The following is a 20,688-nucleotide window of genomic DNA, read 5'->3' as shown; positions in this document are numbered from 1 at the left end:
CCAGCACCTTTCCACAGCCCGGGTGCACGGCCCACACTTGCCTTGCTCACAGGCGGGGCCAGCTCTGCCGGGAGGGCACACACAGTCTCCGGTGACAGGGTGACAGGGAGCACCGGCCCCACAGGGACACAGCCCTGCACAGTCCTGGCCGTAGCGGCCAGCGGGGCATCCTGGAGGGAGGAAAACCTCGGTCAGGCCAAAGCAGGGCTGGGGAGGTGGGAGGTGGGAGAGGGAAAGTTTTGCACAGCACTGGAACTGAGCGATGGGAGGCAGAAAGAGCCTCCAGCCCTGCCCTGCTGTGCCACAGAATCACAGAATGGTTTGGGTTGGAAGAAACCCTAAAGGTTATCTGTTTCCAGTCCCTCTGCCGTGGGCAGGGACACCTCCAGCTAAGCCAGGCTGCTCCAAGCCCTGCCCAGCCGTGGCTGTACAGCAACACAGCGAGGGCACGGTGACACGAGAAATCGCTTTATCGTAAAATAAACAGAGCAGAAAAACGTTTCCGTGGCTAAGGCAGACGGCAAACACGGCCATCTGCAGGCTCATTCCCTGGGACACAGCAGGAGGGCACTGCTGCCAGGCCAGGTGGACAAAGGACACAAGGAGCTCTCCTCAGGAGTCAGTCCTTGGTCTGCTGCTCATCGCCCACAGGGTCTGCAGCTTTCTGTGGGCAGGGTCTGCATCTCCCACCCCTCACATGCCCCTGAGGAGGCTCCCCTGCTTTCCCAGCCCCTGTGGCTGAAGCAGCGCTCACCAATGCCGCAGTCAGCGCCGATGAAGCCCGGCGGGCAGTGGCACATCCCCGTGGCACTGTCACAGCGGCCCCCGTTCTTGCACTGGCACGGCCTCTCGCAGTCACGGCCGTACCACCCCGGGGAGCACTCTGAGGGGACAACAAACAAAGCCTCAGTGCCTAAAAATATGAGAACAAGGTCCAGACATCCTGGGAAAACCCACCAGGGATTTGCATGGATGTTTCACCCGGGAGGAGGCAGAGAGCTCTGGTAGGAGCAGTCTGTGCCAGGCTGGGGTTCTGATCCATTCTGTCACACAGAGCAGCCCCACAGCACCCAGAATTCAACCCACACACATCCCTCATGGCACCAGGATTCCAAGATGGGACAGTCTGCAAAGGTGACACAGTGGGACCAGAGCAGGACTCACCCAGCTGGCAGGCGGGGCCGTGGAAGCCAGGGGGGCAGACACAGGCCCCGGTGACAGGGTGACATTCCTGGGTGGCTCCGGAACACTGGCAGATCTGAGCACAGCCCTCCCCGAAGGTCCCTGGCAGGCAGGCTGTGAGGAGACAGGGCACCAAGGTGGCTCAGGAGCCATCCCACCCCTCTCTGCAAGGCTTTTTTTTTTTAATATTTTATTTTAAGCCAGGATTTAGAGCCTTTTATGGCAGTAAAATTCTCCACCACCCAAAAAGCAAAGAGACTCTCATGCAAAAGGTTCCTTCACTCCAGGAAATAACTGGATTGAAAGGAAAGGCAAGTACATAAAGGCATTAAATGCTTTTCCTGTGCCAGCCCTACCTGCCCTCACATTTCTGCAAGCTCCACACACAGAGATGGCAAACCCAGCACTGTCCTCTGCATAAGGAATGTGCTCACACACCTCTGTCTCTTCCAGACTTGCTCATACCCACAGGAGCTCATTTTAATAGTGATTTATTGCTAATCCTCTGGATAAATACCCAGCTCTGATTTCCCACTTGGCTCCCTCTGCCCCGCTAACATTCCACAGGCATGCACCCAGCTGCCAGAGTGGGAGTTGCTCCTTGGCACAGTTCTGCTCTTGGGCTGGTTTTCCTTGTTTATATTTTTCCCCCCGCCTTCTATTTTCTGTAGGAATTGCTTGACCCATCACGTTCCCAGAGCCTGTCAGCAGAGCTGTATCTTTCATGGATCATTCCCATCCCCGTACGTTTTTCACATCCAGAGCCAGTCAGTCCTGGCGGGCAGCCGCACTGGCCGGTGACATGGTGGCAGGGCACTCCCAGGGGACAGGCACAGCGACTGGCACAGTTCTTCCCAAAGAAACCTGGCAGGCAGGCTGTGGGAAAACAAACAGTGGCATGTGAGACTCCTGCCTGGATTTTAAGTTGTTGCTAGTGCCTGGAAGGCATCAGAACTCAAGGGGCTCCTGCCCCGGTGATGAGCCAGCCCAGCAGCATCTTGTGTCACAGCCTCAAAATACTTTGCCACAACTTGTAATTCTCATTAAAAATTAAGTTTTCCTTTTCCCAGACTCTGGAACATCCAATGTTTCCCTGAGTTTCCCTTACCCAGGGGTTCCTCACCTTTCTCGCAGCGCTGGCCCCTCCAGCCACGGGGGCAGTCACAAGCACCAGTGACATGGTGGCACGAGACGTTGTCCCCACAGTCACAGAGCTCCTCGCAGAGTGCCCCAAACAGTCCCTCCGGACAAGCTTCAGGGATAAAAACACAGCAGAAAGGACAAGTTGCACAAAAAAAGTGACTTTTTGGGGCTTTTTCAATTTTTTTTTGTCTCTTGTGCACACAGGCAACTTGAAATACAGCCATGGGGAGCTGACAGGACCCTAGCTTGGTTCTTTTTTAAAGAAACAACATAATGTCTGCCTTCTGGGTGGGTTTCTTCATTCATTTATACTGAAAGAAATTATAGAGGTGCTTAAGACTGCCTGGTGCTGGGCGCTGCTGAGGCTGTGGGGAGTTCTGGGAGCATGGGACAATGCTGGGAGGGGACACTGTCCCTCAGGATGTGGCAGGATCCAGTGAGGTGATTTGTGTGGCCAAGCTTCAGCTACCAGCAGAGCTGTTTACAGCCTCCTGGAGGGAAAAACATTCCCAGCAGGAAACCTGAGAGTGGCTGGTGGCAGCTGAGGCTCTGATGGCACCTCCCTTGTGCCAGAAGTCAGCTGGCAAGTGCTGGACTTAACACCCTGATTGAAGGACGTGCCAAGCTGAGGTGTCATGACCTCAGAAGGGAAGAAGCTTGTGGATCTCTGCTTGGTGTGCTGAGAGGTGATGAGATCCCTGTCACTGCTCTGAAGGCCAAGGGCCATTTCAAACCCTTCCCTCATGGGAAGGAGATTGCCAGGGTGTGCGTCACATCTAAGGATACAGCAGACGTGGAGTCACCAAGGGACAGCTACCATGGGGCTTGGGACAGCTCTGAGGGTCCGTGTGATACAAGAAGAAGACACAGAGAAGGAAGACTGGAAAAGGGATGATCCACTGTTACCCTTAAAATAATCGTGGCAGAGGAAGGTCCTCCCTTGGCATTTTGGTTTCACCATGCAGGGTTGCTGCCCTGCCTTCATCCCTGCGTGGAGCCTGTGGTTTTGCACAGATGCCTGGGGGTCTGTGCCTTTGGGAATCCCACCTCCCTCCCACCAGCACTGCCACAGGCTGCTCTGGATGTGCACCAGCACAGCCCTCAGATGACAGGAACCAGCTGGGGCTGGAACTGGATGATCTTTAAGGTCCCTTCCCACCCAAACTCCTTTGTGATTCAATGGAAGGAGAAAGTGCAGCAGCGGTCAGAACTGCTTGCTCCCTGCTTGCTGAAATCTGAATTTTATGTCTTTCCTTAAGCCCTCAGACCCTCCCTGTGCTGCAGCTGCTGCTGCCAGAGCCATCGATGCCCAGAGCCGCCCCCACATGCAGCACTTACGTCTCTCGCACTTGTCGCCGGTCCAGCCGGGCTGGCAGAGGCAGTGCCCGGTCTGGCGCTCACACAGCCCCCCGTGCTGGCACTCACAGCGCTGCTGGCAGTCCAGGCCATGCTGCCCCTGGGCACAGGCTGGCAGGGGCACAGGGTGAGTTGTTGTCCTGGCACCCACCCTCCCAGCTCCCACCACCCCACACACGCACAGGAAGGACCTTGAACCCCAACCCCTTCCACACCACCTCCAACCTCCACTGGAAAACCATTGCAAACCAGGATCTGTTTGCCCCTGAGCCGTTTCCCTGGCTGCTTCCTCACCCAGCTCGCAGGCCAGCCCTGTCCAGCCTGCAGGGCAAGCACAGGCCCCCGTGGCCGGGTCACAGGTGCCGCCGTTCTGGCAGAGGCAGCGCTGCTGGCAGTTCTTCCCATAAAAACCCTCCAGGCAGGCTGAGGGAGAAACAGGACAAACATCCCAGTCAGGACACAGCTCTGGAGGCTTGTGACATGCTGCCACAGCCATGGGTGGATGGTCTGATACAGAGCAACACTGATTTTGATGCAAGAGGAGCCAGTGACACCCCTAAGGCTGCTCAGCTGCCCACAGAACAACTTTTGGTATTTCACCAAATGGCAGCAGCAGCACTCCACCCACCACAAGGAATGGCATTCCTTCCCGTGCTGGCAGGGGAAGCAGGCTGGGCTGGGAAGTGTTACCTTGCTGGCACGAGGGTCCCGTCCACCCCTCTGAGCAGAGGCAGCGGCCGCTGACGTGGCTGCAGGTGGCATTGTTGAAGCAGTGGCACGTCTGGCTGCAGTTCTGGCCGTACCTGTTCTCCTGGCACGCTGCAGGGGAGCAGAGCAGGCAGCAATGGTGGGCAGTGGGTGGGAATTACAGCAGTCAGGCTCCTACCAACCCTCCCAAGGGCTGGGAGAGGATCTGTCAGTGGGGGTTGGCTGCTGTGTGAGGGGTTTTGTGGTGTTACAGGGAAATAGTGTGTCCTACAGGACTGACATCCAAACACAGACACTGCTACCATCAGTGTTACATCCTTTATCTATCTGGAAGCGGTTTTGCTGGATGCCCAAGCCCTCATTGCATCCAACCACAACCTGCTCAGGCAGAGCCCCCCAGTCTGAACCCAAATTAAATTCCACTCAGAGAAAAAGGTGAATGGGGAACGGACAACTCAGACCTCCGGTTCTTATGACCTGGCAGCAGAGACAGCCATGGCTCTAGAGTGCCCATGGAGGGCAGGGTGGGCACCTCCCACAGACACCTACCCCGGGCACCGACACCTACCCCGGGCACAGCGAGGGCCAGTCCAGCCCGGGGGACACTGGCACTGTCCTGTCACAGGGTCACAGTGAGCACCATTCAGGCAGTCACAGGCTTGTTGACACTCCAGTCCATAAAATCCATCAGGGCAGGCTGTGGAAAACAAAGAAGAAATCCACACAAAATGCAGAGCTGGGGACCTCCCAGTGGGAAAAGGTGCCTGCCCCTTGGTGACCTTTGTGGCCGGTGTGAGGTGGCACCAGTGTGACAGCCACTGCTAAAGGCAGCAGATATTGGATGTGAGCCCAGTATGGACATTCCAGGTGCAGGAGAGGGCAGTGGTGGATCAGAGAGTGACAGCTTGAGGTTCCTGACCACAGAGAGGCTGCTGGGGGAGCTGGATCCCTGCATCCAGGGACCCCTCCAAGAGGCTTCTCCAAGACCCTGTGTGCAACATGTGCACACTTGGGTGACCACGGCAGCTGTGCAACCACTGGGTCACCCATTATTTACATTTTCATAGTCTTCTTTTTTTTCCCCTAGACCTTTTCCCTCCAGAGGTAGCAGTTTGCAGACTTGTTGTTCCCCCCCATGACCATCCTGAGGAATTCTCTTTGCTGTAACGGGATAACAAAGTCAGACAGGAACACAGACCCTCTGGGAATGAGCCCTGGTCCCCAGGGTCAGGTACTCACCGTGCTCACAGAAGGTTCCTCGCCAGCCTGGGCTGCAGGTACAGGCCCCACTGACGTGATCACAGGTGGCTCCATTGTCACACTGACACTGGTGCTGACAGCTCAGCCCAAACCACCCTTCTGGGCACTCTGAAAGAGATGAGACTGAGGAGTCTGTCCTTTCCTGGGTCCCAGAGAAGCTATCCTAAGGCAGGGGCTTGGATTCTGAATGGAATAAAAATGTCTGGCAGCTGTTTTTTTATAACAACTGGTGGGTTCTAACCAGCCCCTAACAGGTGTGAACCCACATCACCCAGTCACCCTGGGCACAGCATCAGCATCACAGCCAGGGCAGGGGACTGGGCTGGAGCAATGCCTTTTCCTGGAACACCTGAGGTCCTGGCTGGGTGTGAAGGCAGGGCAGGGCAGGGCAGGGCAGCACTCACTCTGCTCACAGCGGGGGCCCATGTATCCTGCCTCGCACAGGCACTGCCCGGTCTCGGCGCTGCAGCTGCCATCGCTGTTGCTGCAGTTGCAGGTGTGGGCACAGTCGGGGCCCCAGTGCCCCAGGTCACAGGCTGGAAAAACACAGCAGATGTTGTACACATCACTGGTGTGTACCTGAGAGCATGGCATGGGCACAGTGCTGCCTTTTCCACTGGGCACAGCATCCCTTGGGCACAGGGACAAACACGGCTGCAGAGAGGCCAAGTGGCACTGCCAGCACCGCACAGACAGAGTGAAGGAACCAAAGGGATTTCTGAGAGATTTCCCTGGCAGAGGCACAGCAGGAAGAAGAGAATGGAGCGATGGCAGCATAGCTTGGCACAGGTCAGAGTGGCCCAGGAGCACAGGAGCCGTACCTCGCTGGCAGTGGTGCCCCGTCCAGCCGGCCGGGCAGCTGCACGTCCCCGTCACCGGATGGCAATGCCCCTCGTTCCCACAGCTGCAGCTCAGCTGGCAGGCAGGGCCGAACCAGCCGGCAGGACACACTGCCAAGGGAAACAGGGAGGGAATGCAGGTGGCTGTTGGAACCCTGGCCCTCAGAGAAGCCGCTGGGTACCGCGGTGCTTCGGCAGAGCCGCGAGCACTGACACAGCTCTGACACCCCGAGTGTAGGTGCTGAACCGGACAAGGGGCTCAGCATTTTGACTCCCTTTCTCCTGCTGCAGAAGTTTCCCCAGTGGAGATGGGGCTAGAGGGACTTTGTAGTGCCCAGCCTGCACCCCAATGAGTGAGGAAACAGAGATGTGCACAGTGCTCAGCCTGCCCTGCTGCACGTGGCAGTGCCTGGTCAGTCACTGGATGCTCCACTTGCTGCAGCAGATGCTACAGCTCAGCTGAAATAGCCCCATTCCAGCTGGAGATGGACATCCCAGCTGGGGGACCCACCCCAGCCTGCACTCACCATCCTGGCAGCGCTGGCCAGTGTAGCCGGGCTGGCACAGACAGGCTCCGGTGGCAGGGTCACAGCTGGCATTGTTGGCGCAGTCAGGGCAGATCTCCTGGCAGCCCAGTCCCCAGAGACCCTCAGGACAAGCTGGAGAGTGAGCAGACAGAGAACACACGGCACCAGGATCAGAGCCGAGGTGGCAGAGGGCAATGTCTGACCTTTGGGGTTCCCTCTGGCCCTCACTGCTGTGCTCATGCAAGACGTGGACTTTTGCTCACAGCACGTGGCTGCCAGAGAGCACAGCACGGCTGTGCCTGTTCCACAGGCAGCGTGCGAGCCCTCTCTAAGTGCTATTCTGAGCTCACTCCAGGATTTTCATGCCAATTTTGGATTTGCATCCACTGGCGGGGAGCTCCAAGGGCTCCTCAGTGGGAAATGCTGCTGCTGGCACAGGGACTCCGTAGCTGCCGTCACACCATGGACAGCACATCAGTCACTGCTCCAGAACCCCCTGGGAGTTGTAGAGAAGGAGCAAAAGGCTAAAACTGCAAAAACCAGGGAAAAAAATCCTTCTCCAACTGGTCCTAAGCTGCTCCAGGGCCTGGAAAAAAGGCAGCTTGAAATGTATGGTAAGCACTGTGCGCACATAGTTTCGTTGCTCAGCTAAACTCTTAGGAGCAGGACATCTCTATGTGACTAATACCTTCCAGCTGCTGCAATACTGCAGAATCATGCAAAAACTTTCAATTTTAGACTCTCTAGTTTTCCAGCAGTTAAAGAGTAATCTGGTGAAGGCAATTAAAAACATGCATCAATAAAGGAAGGTTCCTCTCCTACATTGAGGACTGTGACAACCAAAAACATCGTCACCTTTTTCATCGTGTTGTTTAAGACTCACCAACAAAAGCTGTGATTTTTTCTAATTTCCCACTAAGATGATTCTAACTGCACTGGGTGTTTATAAAATGAATTTTAGTAAAAGAAAAATAATAGGTCTACACCTAAATCCCTCCCTCTACAGCAAAATCCCTGAGTGCTTGCTCTGTGCTCACCTTGGGCACAGTCATGTCCTGTCCGGCCAGGTGGGCAGTGGCACTGCCCTGTGCTCCTGTCGCAGGATGCTTCTCCACAGGCACAGGGATGCCGACAGCCTGGTCCAAATGTCCCCTCAGGGCACTCTGTGGAAGAACAGCCAGGTCAGAACTTCCCCCCCCAAGCTGCCCAAGAGCATTTTCCCAAGCTGGCCCTGCAGGCTAAAGGAGTCTCTGAGTGTGTGGGGAATAGCCCAGCTGTGAGAGGTTCCCACCTGTGCTCATGGTTTAATGGGTTTGGTGGTGTTTGCTCAAAGGTTGGACTTGGTGATCTTGAAGGTCTATTCCAACATTAATGATTCTGTGAGCCTGGGTGTGACCATTCGGAGCCACACTGGCCACCCCCAGCATTGCCTTACTCTGTCTGCCTGACACTTCTCTCTTGTTGTGTGTCCTTTCAAGTATTTCTTCATGCAGGAGTGACCACTCACATCCCCAAAAGCTGAGGCCAAACTGGTCTCCAGTCTTTGGACAAGGACTCTGCCCAAGCCTGCTGTCTCTGGGCTGGGGTGCAGAACACCGGGGTCACAGCCCCACACCAAACCAGCCCTTGGCTTTTCCAAGATGCTGTGAGGGGTTTTACTGCCTGAATGCCTCCAGGATCTGAGCACAGGATTTTAAGAAGCAGCCAGGTTTGCAGTAGGACACAGATGGAAAGCAGGAAAAAGGCGATCCTCCTCCACAGGAGGGATAAATGCTTTTCCTTCCCTCTGCTCTGGATGCCAGCATGGTTCTGCTGATCCCAGCTCAGTTTGATCTTTGTATCCACTGCCACAATTTAGCAACCAGCTGGTGACATGCAAACTGAGGGCCCCAGACCAAAGATCCTTAAATCCTCTCTGAGTCCCCCACAAGAGCTCCATGCTCACCAAAGCCAAGGTTCTGTAAAGCTTCAGCAGAAGCGAACACACCGGCACTGACAAACCGCGGAGGAAACACAGCGCCTCGATTTCCAGTGACACAGTGGAGTTTTTGTTATTCCTCCTCTTTGCTAATTGATGGCAGATGTTTGTCTTCACCCTTTAATAATTTCCAGATCCAAACAACAGCCAAGAGCCTACTATTTCTATACAAATATTTGTGTTATTTCCTGTGACTCCCCCCTACAGCCTTCAGCTCCTTTCTTACCCTTTTTAAAAATAACCCGAGCGGGAGCACCCAGCCTGACAAGGCTCCAGGGGCTCCAGGGGCCACAGCATCCCTGCACGGGGGCTCAGGGCTGGCAGACCATGCCAGGGAGCACAGCCCTGCAGGAGCTGCTCCCATCTCTCCTGCCAGCACTGTGGCAGCGCTCGCAGTGGGATTTTTGCTGCTTTCTGCAGCTCTTGTTCAGACCAAGCCCTGTCAGAGATGGGGCTCTGCACCATGACCCTGTGCTGGCAGATCAATGAGGCTGATGGTTTCAACTTCTGGGCTGGGATGAGGCAGTTCTTGGCTAAACATCTGTTAGTGCAGAAATTCCCTGGATGCTCCAGTCCAAATCCAGATGCTGGCCACTTCCAACCCCTCCATGTAGTGTCTTCAGCTGCTGCAATCTGTCTTCAAGTGTCCAACCTTTTGCATTTTCTGCAGGACCCAACCTGCTGAAGTGGGTTCAGGAGGCCCCAGCCTCACAAGAGCAGGAGTGGGTTGATTTTTCAGTCACCATTCAGTTCTGTGGTTGGCAGAACTTAATCTTTTCCAAGCACTGTGTTCATATTTTGTAATCATCACCTCGTGCCAATGACTCACTGCCTTTAGGTTCTCTCAAAGCACCTTTGTCTGCCCAAAGTGAAATTCTCTGGCACACAAACCACCCCAGGATCTTGAAATCTGCACCCTCAGAGCCTGAGCATTGGACACAGACATACACAGAGCTGGGCAGTTCAATCACCATCCCATATACTGGCCCTTCATGGCAAGAGCACAAAACTGCTCTAGGAGGTTCATACAGAGGCAGAAGTTTGAATCCTAATGTAAATTAAATGTAAAGTACTCATTTTCACTTGCAGATGAAGCAGAGTTTCAATAAGGAATGGAGAACAGAGTAGAAAATATGATACTGTTATGCTATGCAGGGATTGGCTGGAAGGGAAAAGACATCAAGGCCAGGGAAAGATAATTAGATCCAAATCACCTCCATCTACCAACAGAGATGTCCAGTGGAAGGGTGAAGTGAGACCTTGTTCTCCTTTTCTGAATCAAGCTCGTTTTATATAAGGAATTCTCTCTCCCACTTTAAAGAGGCAGCAGCGTCTCAGAGACCTGTGGATGGCAGCTCCTGTGTCCCCTGAGGTCTCTACTGGCCACCCATCAGATCATCTGCAGTGGGCTGGGGCTCTCAGGGGATTCTGGAAGCGCTTTTGTGTCATTTTGTGAAGCAAAATTGTGAGGACTGATGAGTTTCCAGCACACACAGAGCTTCCCTGTATGGCACTGCCTTACCTTGGTCACAGTGCTCGCCGTGGTAGCCAGGGGGACACTCTTTGTGGCACTCCCCAGTGACAGGGTCACAGGGCACTCCTGGAAGGCAGCTACACCTCTTCTTGCAGCCATCTCCGTAATACCCAGGGTCACAGCCTGTGAGCAACCATAATTAGAGAGAAAGAAGCTCTGAAATTACTCGCACGGTGTGCTCCTGAGTGAGCAAGAGGTGAGACAGTCTGGGAGGCTGGAAATCAAGCAGAGCTTTCCCCTGAGAAAATTAATGGGGAAAAGAGGTCATGGGAGGAGAAAGCTCTGAGGGTGCTTCATGGGAACAGAATGACACCAGATGACAAGCTGGTGTGAATATGGATCTGCTGAAGGGTGGGGGGGCTCTGCAGAGGGACATGGACAGGCTGGATAGATGGGACAAATCCAGGGATATGAGATTTAACAAGACCAAGTGCTGGGTCCTGCACTTTGGCCACAACAGCCCCTGCAGCGCTACAGGCTGGGGACAGAGTGGCTGGACAGCAGCCAGGCAGAAAGGGAGCTGGGCCACTGATGGACAGCAGGCTGGCATGAGCCAGCAGTGTGCCCAGGTGGCCAAGACAGCCAATGGCTCCTGGCCTGGATCAGGAACAGTGTGGCCAGCAGGAGCAGGGCAGGGATTCTTCCCCTGTGCTCAGCACTGGTGAGGCCACACCTCGAGTGCTGTGTCCAGTTCTGGGCCCCCAATTTAGGAAGAACATGGAGGGGCTGGAGTGTGCCCAGAGAATGGCAGCAAGGCTGGTGAGGGGTCTGGAGCACAAGTCCTGTGAGGAGCAGCTGAGGGAGCTGGGGTTGTTTATCCTGGAGAAGAGGAGGCTCAGAGGAGACCCCATCACTCCCCACAGCTCCCTGACAGGAGGGGCAGCCAAGGGGGATCGGGCTCTGCTCCCAGGGAGCAGCAACAGAAGGAGAGGACACAGGCTGTAGCTGTGCCAGGGGAGGCTCAGGCTGGACACAAGGAAGAAGTTCTTCACAAAGAGCGGTCAGGTGTTGGAATGAGCTGCCCAGGGAGGTGGTGGAGTCACGGTCCCCGGAGGTGTTTAAGGAAAGCCTGGATGTGGCACTCAGCGCCATGGTCAGGGTGATGAGGTGGTGTTGGGCTTGATGACCTGCAAGGTGTGAGTGAGTGTGTGCCTCACTCACTGTGCTCGCAGCGCTGGCCGCGGTGGCCGGGTTTGCAGCGGCAGGAGCCGTCCCTGGCGTCGCAGTCCCGCGAGTTGTGCTGCACACACTGGCACTCCTCCGAGCAGCCCGCCCCGAACGCCCACTTGGGGCACGCTGCAGGGACAGGGAAGAGCTGGTCAGCGACCCAGGGAGAGGGGCAGAAACCTCCTTCACAGAGAGGCTGGAACCCACGGGTAACCGCGAGGATGGGGACAAGCGTACCCAAGTGGCAGAAGCGGCCGTACAAGCCGGGATCGCACAGACAGGCTCCGTAAATCCGATGGCAATGACCTCGGTTGGCACAGTTGCACTTTTTCCTGCAGTGCTTCCCGAAAAACCCCTTGGGGCACCCTAGGAACAGAGAGAGGTTTCCTGGGAACATGAGCTGGTTTCAGCAGATCATCTAAATTGAGAGAAACACACGGGAACCAGAGCTGTGTGAGGCCAGGGATGCACCGAGGGAAGTGATGCAGCCATGGGGAGAGCGATCAGATTCCTGCACCAGCTCCAAATCAGCTGTGCAGTGTCACCGGGGATGTCACTTGCTGCCACTCATCGTGGTGCTCCAGGGCACCCAGCAGCTCTGCCCTCACTGTGACCAGCAACTCTGCTGGTTGGGACAGAAATAACCCACCCACAGGGCTTCGAGAGGTCAAGGCCGTCCTCTGTGAGGAAGAAACACATGAGGCTGCTCCTGTTGAAAAGCCACAGGGATATTTGCACTATTAAGTGAATAAAATTATTGTTTTTTCTCTGTTATGCTAAAGATTTCAATATTGGAAGCACATGGCAGACAGGCTGTGTCAGCAGAGTGCTCAGGTCAGCAGCTGCCCAGCAGCACGTGCCTTGTCCCAACGAACAGAGAAGAGGAAATGCCACCCTGGGACAACAGAGCAATTCTGTATTGCTTATTTTAATTTTACCTTCCTGTTTTCTCTCTGTCCCACTCAATCATCTACTTCCTACAGAAAGAAAAGGTTGAGGTATCTCTTGTGTTCATTTGCATTCTGCTTCACTCTCCTCCTTCAGTAATAGTTCCCATATGCTCCCAACATGTGACTGAAGTCCTTTTGTCTGAATCTGATTGTCTGCCTCTTTCTGGTTTTTAAATTATGTCTCCCAAATTTTAACCCTTGGGGAGAGAAATGAGCATCACCACCACTCCTTTGGGTAACTACTGCAGTCACAGCTTTCCAATGCTTTGGGTGGAAAATGCCTCCACGGTTTCCATGGAAATTAACCATGGAAATTGTGGGTTTGGCAGTCTTTCCTGTGTCTGCCACTGAATGCCCCATGAAATAGAGATCTCTGCCCCCAGTCATGGATGAGCAGGGACTGCAAAGGTCTTTGAGTGCAAAGACAAGACAGAACACCTGGAGCGCTGTTTCATGGGGGAAGAGTGTCATTTACCACTTCTTTTGCTTTTTAAAATGACATTTTTCCACAAAAGACCCAGTGGCTGACGGAATCAGATGGAGCAGGAATGTGTTTGAGCTGCTCTCCCTGGGATGGTTCAACAAGAGAGCTGAAAGAGGCTAATGAGCAGCTACAAAAGGACCAGTGTAGGGAACCCCATAGCAAACACTTCCAGGCTTCAGAGAAGCACATCTGGGACATCTGAGAGCGGCATCAGCGATGGCCAGAACACCCATTTACCCAGTGATGGCAAATCTCTGCTCAGACATTGACACCAGGAAGAAGGAGGACAGGGATGGCCCCCAGCACCACAGGGAGGGTGAGGGGACACCGGACTCACCGTCCTGACAGAGCTCCCCAGCCACGCCGGGCGGGCAGCGGCAGGCGCCGGTGGCAGGGTCACAGGTGCCACCGTTCTGGCACCGGCAGCTCTGGCTGCAGTTGTTGCCGAAGGTGCCGGCTGGGCAAGCTGGGGAGGGAGAGGGAGATGAGGCTCAGGGGCCACAGCCTCGCAGGGCTGCATCCACTGCACGCCCCAGAGCAGAGGCCAGAGCTGCCACTCACTCTGGTTGCAGAGCACACCGGTCCAGCCGGGCGGGCAGTGGCAGCCGCTGCCCTCGGCACCGCAGGTGGCTCCGTTCTCGCAGTCGTCACAGGTCAGGCTGCAGTCGGGGCCAAACGTGTGCTCCAGGCAGACTGCAATGAGAGGCACCACAGGTGAGAACCTCCCCGAGGCTGCTGCAGCATCCTGGGGAGTTCGGGCAGAGAAAGCCCCGTGTGGAGGCTGTGGCAGATAAGCACAGAAAAGGCACTCAACAGGCCCAGTGTGTTCACCAAACAAACAAACCCAGCCTGCACCGTTATTCCTGAGGAGCTCCAAGAAAAGTATGGCACTGACTGCTGCTGCAAAATGCCCACCAAATTTCTCTGACAGCGTGTGCTCCCCTCGTGCTTCCATCTCTTCCTCCTCTTCCTCGTAGTCATCGTTGAAGAGCTGGGTGAACTCATCTCGCAGGATGGCGACGTGAGGGATGGGGCGGATGACGGGGCGCCGGCCATCCAGGGCCTCCACCGTGTCCTCTGTGGCTGGGGGAGCAGGGACAGAGGTGACAGCGTCACACTGGGGAAGGAGACAAGGTCTCTGGGGCGTGAACAGTGGGACAGGAGCTCTGCAACAGCAAAGGGAAACCAGAACTCTGCGGGTCTCAGGTTTGCAGCACTGATCTCGCCCTGTTTTGACACCTCTAAAACTTTCCCAGGTTGTTTGTTCAGGGATTTTTTTTGCCTAGAGTAGGCCCAGGTCAGATAGGTGACCTCAAGATCTCTGTAATGCTACAAATAAACAATCTATTATTTCTTATAAGGAAAAGCTGTAGAGGCTGGTGACTGTGGAAGGGGCTCTGGCTCTGTGTTTAACGTGGAGCCATCACTGCAGGCAGTGTAGCTATTGGAGGTGTAGCTGTGCCAAAACTCCCTACACTCCTTTGGACAGTGCTGTGAACGAGGCTGAAACAGGACTGGTCCTGTCTGGGAAAGCTTTCCAGGGCTGGGGTGGGGCATTGCCACTGCTCAGGTGCTGGGAAGGATTTGAAAGAGATGAGGTGCAGGGCTAAGGAGCTGCTCCTGGCTCATACAGGAGGCAGAGGAGGGACCCACTGCCCGGGCTGAGGCAGCTCAAATGAGGCACTTACCGATGCAGCTCCTTCTGTCTTCATCCAGCTTGTGCCCAATGTCACAGCCACACTGGAATGACCCTGGCTGGTTCTGGCACGTGTGTTCACACCCACCGTTGTTTGCAGAGCACTCATCCACATCTACAAAGGATGGGACACTCCAGTGGGACAGGAGCAGTGACAGGGACCCAGCCATGCCTGGCCATGCAGCAGTAATAGGCTGGTGGCATCCTCTCTGCTAAATATGTAAAGCCATCGACTCTAAAAATGGAGTTAAACCACCTCAGGGATTGGGGATGCCTGGGTTTCAACAAAAAATGTGCTGGGCTTCAGTTCCCATCCATTATTAATTGTGTAGGAACAGGTGGGTGTGTTTGGCTCCTTCCCCTGGGAAATGTTGTTGAGAGCTTTGGAAGTGAGAACAATTATTAGGGGTTTTTTTCCCCCACATTCTTTTTGTTGAGAAGGTGGCTCATCAGAAAGCTGGCAGGAAAACTGGTAGGAGCTAGGAGAAACTGGAGGAAATGCCTGGCTGTTGGCAACCAGGTAGGACGATTTCTTGTTCTTCTAATTAAAAGCTTCATTAGTCACCATCTTGGCTGTGTATTATACAGACACTGTTATTTATCTTTATCCCTTGGGTGAAAGTGATGGGCAGTGTTGCCCTCAGGGGTTGAACATCAAATGGTTTTTGTGAATTAATGGGGTCAAGCCTGGGCCAGCTCGCTCTGAGTTAGCCCAATCTGACCTTGATATGTTCAAAAATCCCACTGCCCCTCTCCAGTTGGGCTGGGCTTAGTGTAGGGGTTAGAACTGAGCTGCCCAACCCTGAACAAACCAAGGAGAGTGACAACAGGCAAATTAGAAGTGCAGGGACCTATTCCCTATGTGTGCCTGGAGCCCAGTGAGCTGTTGGCACTCACCATCACAGCCACAGCCGTCAGTGCTGAGCCTGTACCCAGCATGGCAGGAGCACTCGTAGCCCCCAGGGTAATTGTAACAGTCCTGCTGACAACAGTGAGAACCGGTGTCACACTCACTGATATCTAAATGAGAAACAAAGCGTGTTAATACACTGCAGAGTGGTGACAGGAACTGTTAAACTGCTCCCTGACTAGTTCTGGTGAGCTTTTACTGATCTGCTGCCAAATGCTGAGCCAGGATTCTCGAGTTCCTCTTGAAATCAGGGAATTTTGTGTTAACAGATCATGCTCCCCATCGAGGGAGGAATCCTGAGTCCTTGAGGGAAGTTCATTGTGATTCCCAGTTGGGGATTGTGGTTACAGGTTTTGTGTCCTTACAAGCAGGGTGATTCCAGCTGACTGACTCCTGCTTAGGGCAGTTTCATCCAGGAAAAATCAATTAGTTTGGAAGACATAATTGCTGTCCAAGTCATAAGTGCTGTCCAAGTATATCTTGAGAGAAGTTTGGGGATATCTTTGAGTAGAGCAATATTTCATCTGCTCTCACTTTCCATCAGTTTCTATCCTCTTTAGCCTGTTTGAAGTTCACATACACGATAGCCAAGAGGGATCCTGACCTAAGATCCCAAGAGGGATCCTCACCATTACCTGGGATGTGCTTGGAAATCAAGGTCTGGCTTTTTCCTGTTCCTTACCAGTGCATGACTTCTGGTCCTCTTCCAGCCGAAAGCCAAAGTTACAGGTGCAGACTGGGCCAGAGCTGGTGTGATGGCACATGTGGGAACAGCCCCCATTGTTGACTTCACAGCTGTTCACAATCTCCATCTCTATCCCTGGAAAAGGCAGCCTGGTTAGGATCCTGTGGGACACATCTGCATACACCGCTGGCCCCTGCCTGCCCCCGGTGCTGTGCCCCCTCCAGCTCCTGGCACTTCATCCCTGCTGAAGAGGGGATCTGCAGTGGGAAAGGATGGAAATAGCTCAGCACAGAGGCCACTGCTGGGCTGGGAAGTGGGGTATAAAAAGAAACCTCTGGATCTCACGCAGCCTCTTAGGGACGGGGTCGTGGAGCAGGCTCTGGACAATCTCTGGGATGAACAGGCTGCGGATAAAACTGCTCCCACTCCTGCCAAGCAGCAGCATGTGCTGCCAACCAAAAGTTGGCTCAGCCTCAGAGCAGAGCTGTTCTGGTGCCAGGGAGAAATGGGAGCAGCAGAACACAGCTAAGTAGGGAAACATCCAGATGCCTACAGCGAGAATCGTTAGCTCCTGACATGTCAAAAGTGGTCGGCACAAACATCAATTGCAGCCATAGATCATCTGAGCTTGGCAAGGTTTCTGTAAACTTGTCTAGTTAATTAAGCTTTCTTAAACTAAAAGGAACTTGTTTCATGGAGCTTTGACTCAATCCTGAACCTCAGGAAAACAATTTCTGCCTTCAAGAACACTGAGTTTTTCGTGCATTCAGACCCACGGAGGATGAAAGAAAGGGAGCTTGATGCTTCCCAATGGATCTGTGCTTGTCAAAAACAAAAGCTGTGCCACAGTGAAAGACTTTTTCCAGATTTCACAATATGATTGTCATCCCTCTCTTCCCTTTTCTTATTAAAGCAGCACAAACAGGGTTATGCTTAAAAGAAACATGCTAGGAAGGGCAGGGAGAAACACCTTTCATGTGGAAAGGCTGCTTTGCTGACCCCAGGGCAACATCAGTGGTTATGGTGTGAGATTGCCTGTGTCTCTAAGAAGAAAGCTGTGTACATACTTGGGCTCTTAAATCTCATGTCATCATCCTGGTGCCCCATAATTGCTCTGTCTGATGCCTTTCAAGACCCATTTATGGCCTGCAAAGCCTTGTCCTCATACCCTTGCCAAGCTCCAGCAGCTGCAAGGGAACCCTCACAGCCCCCAGTAACACCAGCTGCCAGCACTGGGAATGCCACGGTGGCTGTCATCTGTGAGGGGCTGGTGGCCCTGGCTCAGCCTGGCCTTGCTGGGGTGCACCAGCTGCACAAAGCCATGAGGACAGTCTGGCTCACTCTTGCATCACAGAATTTATTTCTTGCCTTGATGTGATCCCTCCACTGGCTCAATTCCTCCAGTGACACATCTGCAGCTGACTGAGCTTGTCCAGCAGAGTCCCCAAGAGCAGAACTTGGCTTATTTGAAGCCAAATGGCTCCAAATCAATTGTCTTAACCAGCTAAAGTGGCTTTGTGGTAACTTTAAAGACTAGACCAAGATTTTTATCTTGGTGGGGGAGTAAACCGCCTCAAAACTGCTTGTGAAATCCTTCAGCAGAGATTGCCACAGCTTGGAGCTGGCAATTCCCAGAGGGCAGTGGCAAACGTGCCTGCAGCAGCCCAGCTGTGCCCTGTCCTGCTGGGCAGGGCTGAGCCCGCGGTACTCACGGTAGCATCGCTTGCCATCCGCCCCCAGCTCGTAGCCCGGGTTACAGGTGCACTTGAAGGAGCCCCGGGTGTTGAGGCACTGGTGTGCACACATGGCCAGCCCCGTCAGGCACTCATTCATGTCTGGGAGAGGGAGAAGCCATAGGATAAGTAGGCTGAACCTTAAACATCCTTGCAAAGAGACTATTGTTACGATATTTGAGTTCTGCACTGTTTTCTTGCATGCTAAACCCTTCATTGGGGTCCAGACCAAAAAAGACACCGAGTTAAGAATTTGAAATTGCTGTAAAGCTTCTCAGGAGATTGGATCACATGATACTGGGACAGTCACAGAATCACAGAATCAGTTAGGCTGGAAAAGACCTTTGAGATCATCAAGACCAATCTATGAGCTAAAACTACCTTATCGCCAGACCACGGCAGTCAGTGCCACATCCAGTTTATTCTTAAATAAAGAATAAAAGATGGTGACTCCACCACCTCCTTGGACACCCCATTCCAATGCCTGATCACCCTTTCAGGGAAGAATTTCTCCCCTGTGGCCAGCCTACCCCTCCCCTGGAGCAGCTGTCTGTTGTTGCAGAATCTCGAGCAGGGCTCTCACACAGACAGCAGCCGAGACATCCAAGTTCGGAAGGCGTGTGCTCCCCTCAGTTCTGCTCACACTGAGCACTCCCTCATCCACGAGACACAGCGATTTCCCTCCAGGGGAGCTCTGCAGGGCACTCACCTTCGCAGGCCTTGCCATCAGGGGCCAGCTGGTAGCCGGGGTGGCAGTCGCAGCGGGCACGGCCGCGGTGGCTGTGGCAGCGGTGCATGCAGCCCCCGTTCCTGTCAGCGCACGGGTTCCTCACTGCAGCCAGAGCAGAGAGCCCGCTCATCCCACATGGATCCTGCCTCCTGTGCCATTGTGGGAGAGCGGGACAGAGCAGCAGGAAAGCCTGTGGTCTGTGAAAACCTCTTCTGCACCAGGCAGAGAGTCCCTGCTCCACCCATTCAGGAGGATTTACAAGGTGTGAGATCCTGCAAAAGGCTGGCATTAAGTTGGATAAAACCCTTCCAGCAGAGGCTTGGCACGGGCACATCCCTCTGCAGAGATTACAGAGCATGTGCTGGCAATCTGCTCCATGTGCTCCTACCCAGAGGTTCGCCAGTCTCTGACCTGCCCCAGGACCTGGACAGATACTCCAAACCCCACTGACTGCTGCGTTTGTAACATCCCAGTGGTTCCTTTTCCCACAGCAACTTCACAGGTCAGGACTTCCCTCCTTCCTGCCTTTTGAATGCCAGCTGCTATGAATGAGAAAAACCTTGTGTTCTGTCCCCTTCAGCTTCTCTCCCTCCTGAGCCAGGAATAGGTCAGCCAGACAGGGAGAGGATCCCACCCTGCCGCCACACTCTGCTGTCCCTTCACTCCCACAGCAGCCTGTGCCTCCATTCAATTTCATTTTTGTTGGCTACCCTTCTCCAGCTCTTCCCATCCCTTGGAACAAGCTGCAGGATATGTCCATGGCAACAAAACACACGGAGTTTTTACTGGAAATCCCCCGGTCTGATCTGCTGGACATCTGAGCATCCCCATCCCGCAGCTCCCAGCTGGAAGCTCCCCAGCCCCCCGGGCGCGCCCCGGACTCACGGACGCAGCGCCTGCCGTCCTCGTGCAGCTGGTGGTTGTGCCGGCACTGGCAGCGGTGCTGGGCCAGGGTCACCTGCACACAGTCGTGCTCACAGCCACCGTTGTTCAGGGCACACGAGTTCAGAGCTGCGGGGCAAAGGGACACAAGGTTTGGCACAAAAGGATGGCACCTGCATGAGCAAAGGGCACCCCTTGCAAAGGACCAGGGCAGACTGCACACGCTTAAAACTCGTGAGAATTTAAGGCTGGAGCACATTCAGTGACAAGTTCATGGCTGACTTGATGAGCGAGGAGGGTGTGAAGTGGGACACGGTGCTGCAAAAGCCTGTGGGCAGTGCAGGAGAGGCCGCCCACCACGTGCCCGGTGGGCACCCTGCTCTTTCAAGGCAAGATCAGCTCATCAGTGTTGGGTAGGAACTTAAAACGGTTCTTTCCCCCCATAGGAGGCCCCAGCACCCTCCCTGAAGGTGATTCCAGGACACAGGGAGCTGGGTCAGGTCCTGTCCAGCACTACATGGGAGGGGAGCAGGTTTCCTGCCCAGGCATCCGCCCTCTCCGAAGGGTGCCGTGTCAGCAGCCAGGCTTCTGTGCCATTGCTGAAATTCCCATCCTTTTGTTTCAGGACAGTCTCTGCAGGTGCAGTGGCACAGCTGGTTCAAGCCATTGCTGCTCAGAGCTGTGCTCAGGCACATTCAGGTTTTCCTGTTACAAAAATTGAGTTTCTGGCTCCATGATGTGCAAAAGTCACCAATCACACAGGGCGATGCCCAGCAGGCGCTGCCAGTTCTGCAAACACTCTGGGAAAAACGTTTTAAGATGGATCCTGTGTGTCCATACCTGGGCCAGGTGTAATAACCCCCAGCTCAGGGCTCTGACCAGCAGATTTCTGTATGGAACCTGGGGCACGCAGGGTCCCTGATG

General features: G+C 54.3%; 1 protein-coding gene across 5 annotated transcripts in view; it reads right to left on the bottom strand.

Annotated features, from left to right (window-relative positions):
- The window catches only part of MEGF6 (multiple EGF like domains 6), a 78,096-nt gene that overhangs the window by 4,297 nt on the left and 53,111 nt on the right, over positions 1-20,688 (bottom strand). For all 5 annotated transcript variants that reach the window (XM_086860786.1, XM_086860788.1, XM_086860791.1 and 2 more), the window contains 26 exons: positions 19,768-19,893; positions 18,862-18,984; positions 18,132-18,254; positions 16,417-16,554; positions 15,722-15,844; positions 14,817-14,939; positions 14,044-14,211; positions 13,690-13,821; positions 13,466-13,594; positions 11,932-12,060; positions 11,689-11,823; positions 10,516-10,650; positions 8,053-8,178; positions 7,016-7,147; positions 6,471-6,599; positions 6,054-6,185; positions 5,629-5,757; positions 4,958-5,086; positions 4,372-4,500; positions 3,976-4,104; positions 3,664-3,792; positions 2,306-2,434; positions 1,930-2,058; positions 1,165-1,296; positions 755-883; positions 42-170 (listed from right to left, as the gene is read on the bottom strand). In XM_086860786.1, the coding sequence (XP_086716912.1) occupies positions 42-170; positions 755-883; positions 1,165-1,296; positions 1,930-2,058; positions 2,306-2,434; positions 3,664-3,792; positions 3,976-4,104; positions 4,372-4,500; positions 4,958-5,086; positions 5,629-5,757; positions 6,054-6,185; positions 6,471-6,599; positions 7,016-7,147; positions 8,053-8,178; positions 10,516-10,650; positions 11,689-11,823; positions 11,932-12,060; positions 13,466-13,594; positions 13,690-13,821; positions 14,044-14,211; positions 14,817-14,939; positions 15,722-15,844; positions 16,417-16,554; positions 18,132-18,254; positions 18,862-18,984; positions 19,768-19,893 (3,396 nt within the window). The remainder of the gene's footprint in view (positions 1-41; positions 171-754; positions 884-1,164; positions 1,297-1,929; positions 2,059-2,305; positions 2,435-3,663; positions 3,793-3,975; positions 4,105-4,371; positions 4,501-4,957; positions 5,087-5,628; positions 5,758-6,053; positions 6,186-6,470; positions 6,600-7,015; positions 7,148-8,052; positions 8,179-10,515; positions 10,651-11,688; positions 11,824-11,931; positions 12,061-13,465; positions 13,595-13,689; positions 13,822-14,043; positions 14,212-14,816; positions 14,940-15,721; positions 15,845-16,416; positions 16,555-18,131; positions 18,255-18,861; positions 18,985-19,767; positions 19,894-20,688) is intronic.

Source organism: Cyanistes caeruleus, chromosome 22 (genome assembly GCF_971803275.1).
Source record: "Cyanistes caeruleus chromosome 22, bCyaCae1.hap1.1, whole genome shotgun sequence".
NCBI classification, from domain to species: Eukaryota; Metazoa; Chordata; class Aves; order Passeriformes; family Paridae; genus Cyanistes; species Cyanistes caeruleus.
The sequence above is the reverse complement of the archived record's forward strand: the minus strand, read 5'-3'. Positions and strand labels throughout refer to the sequence as shown.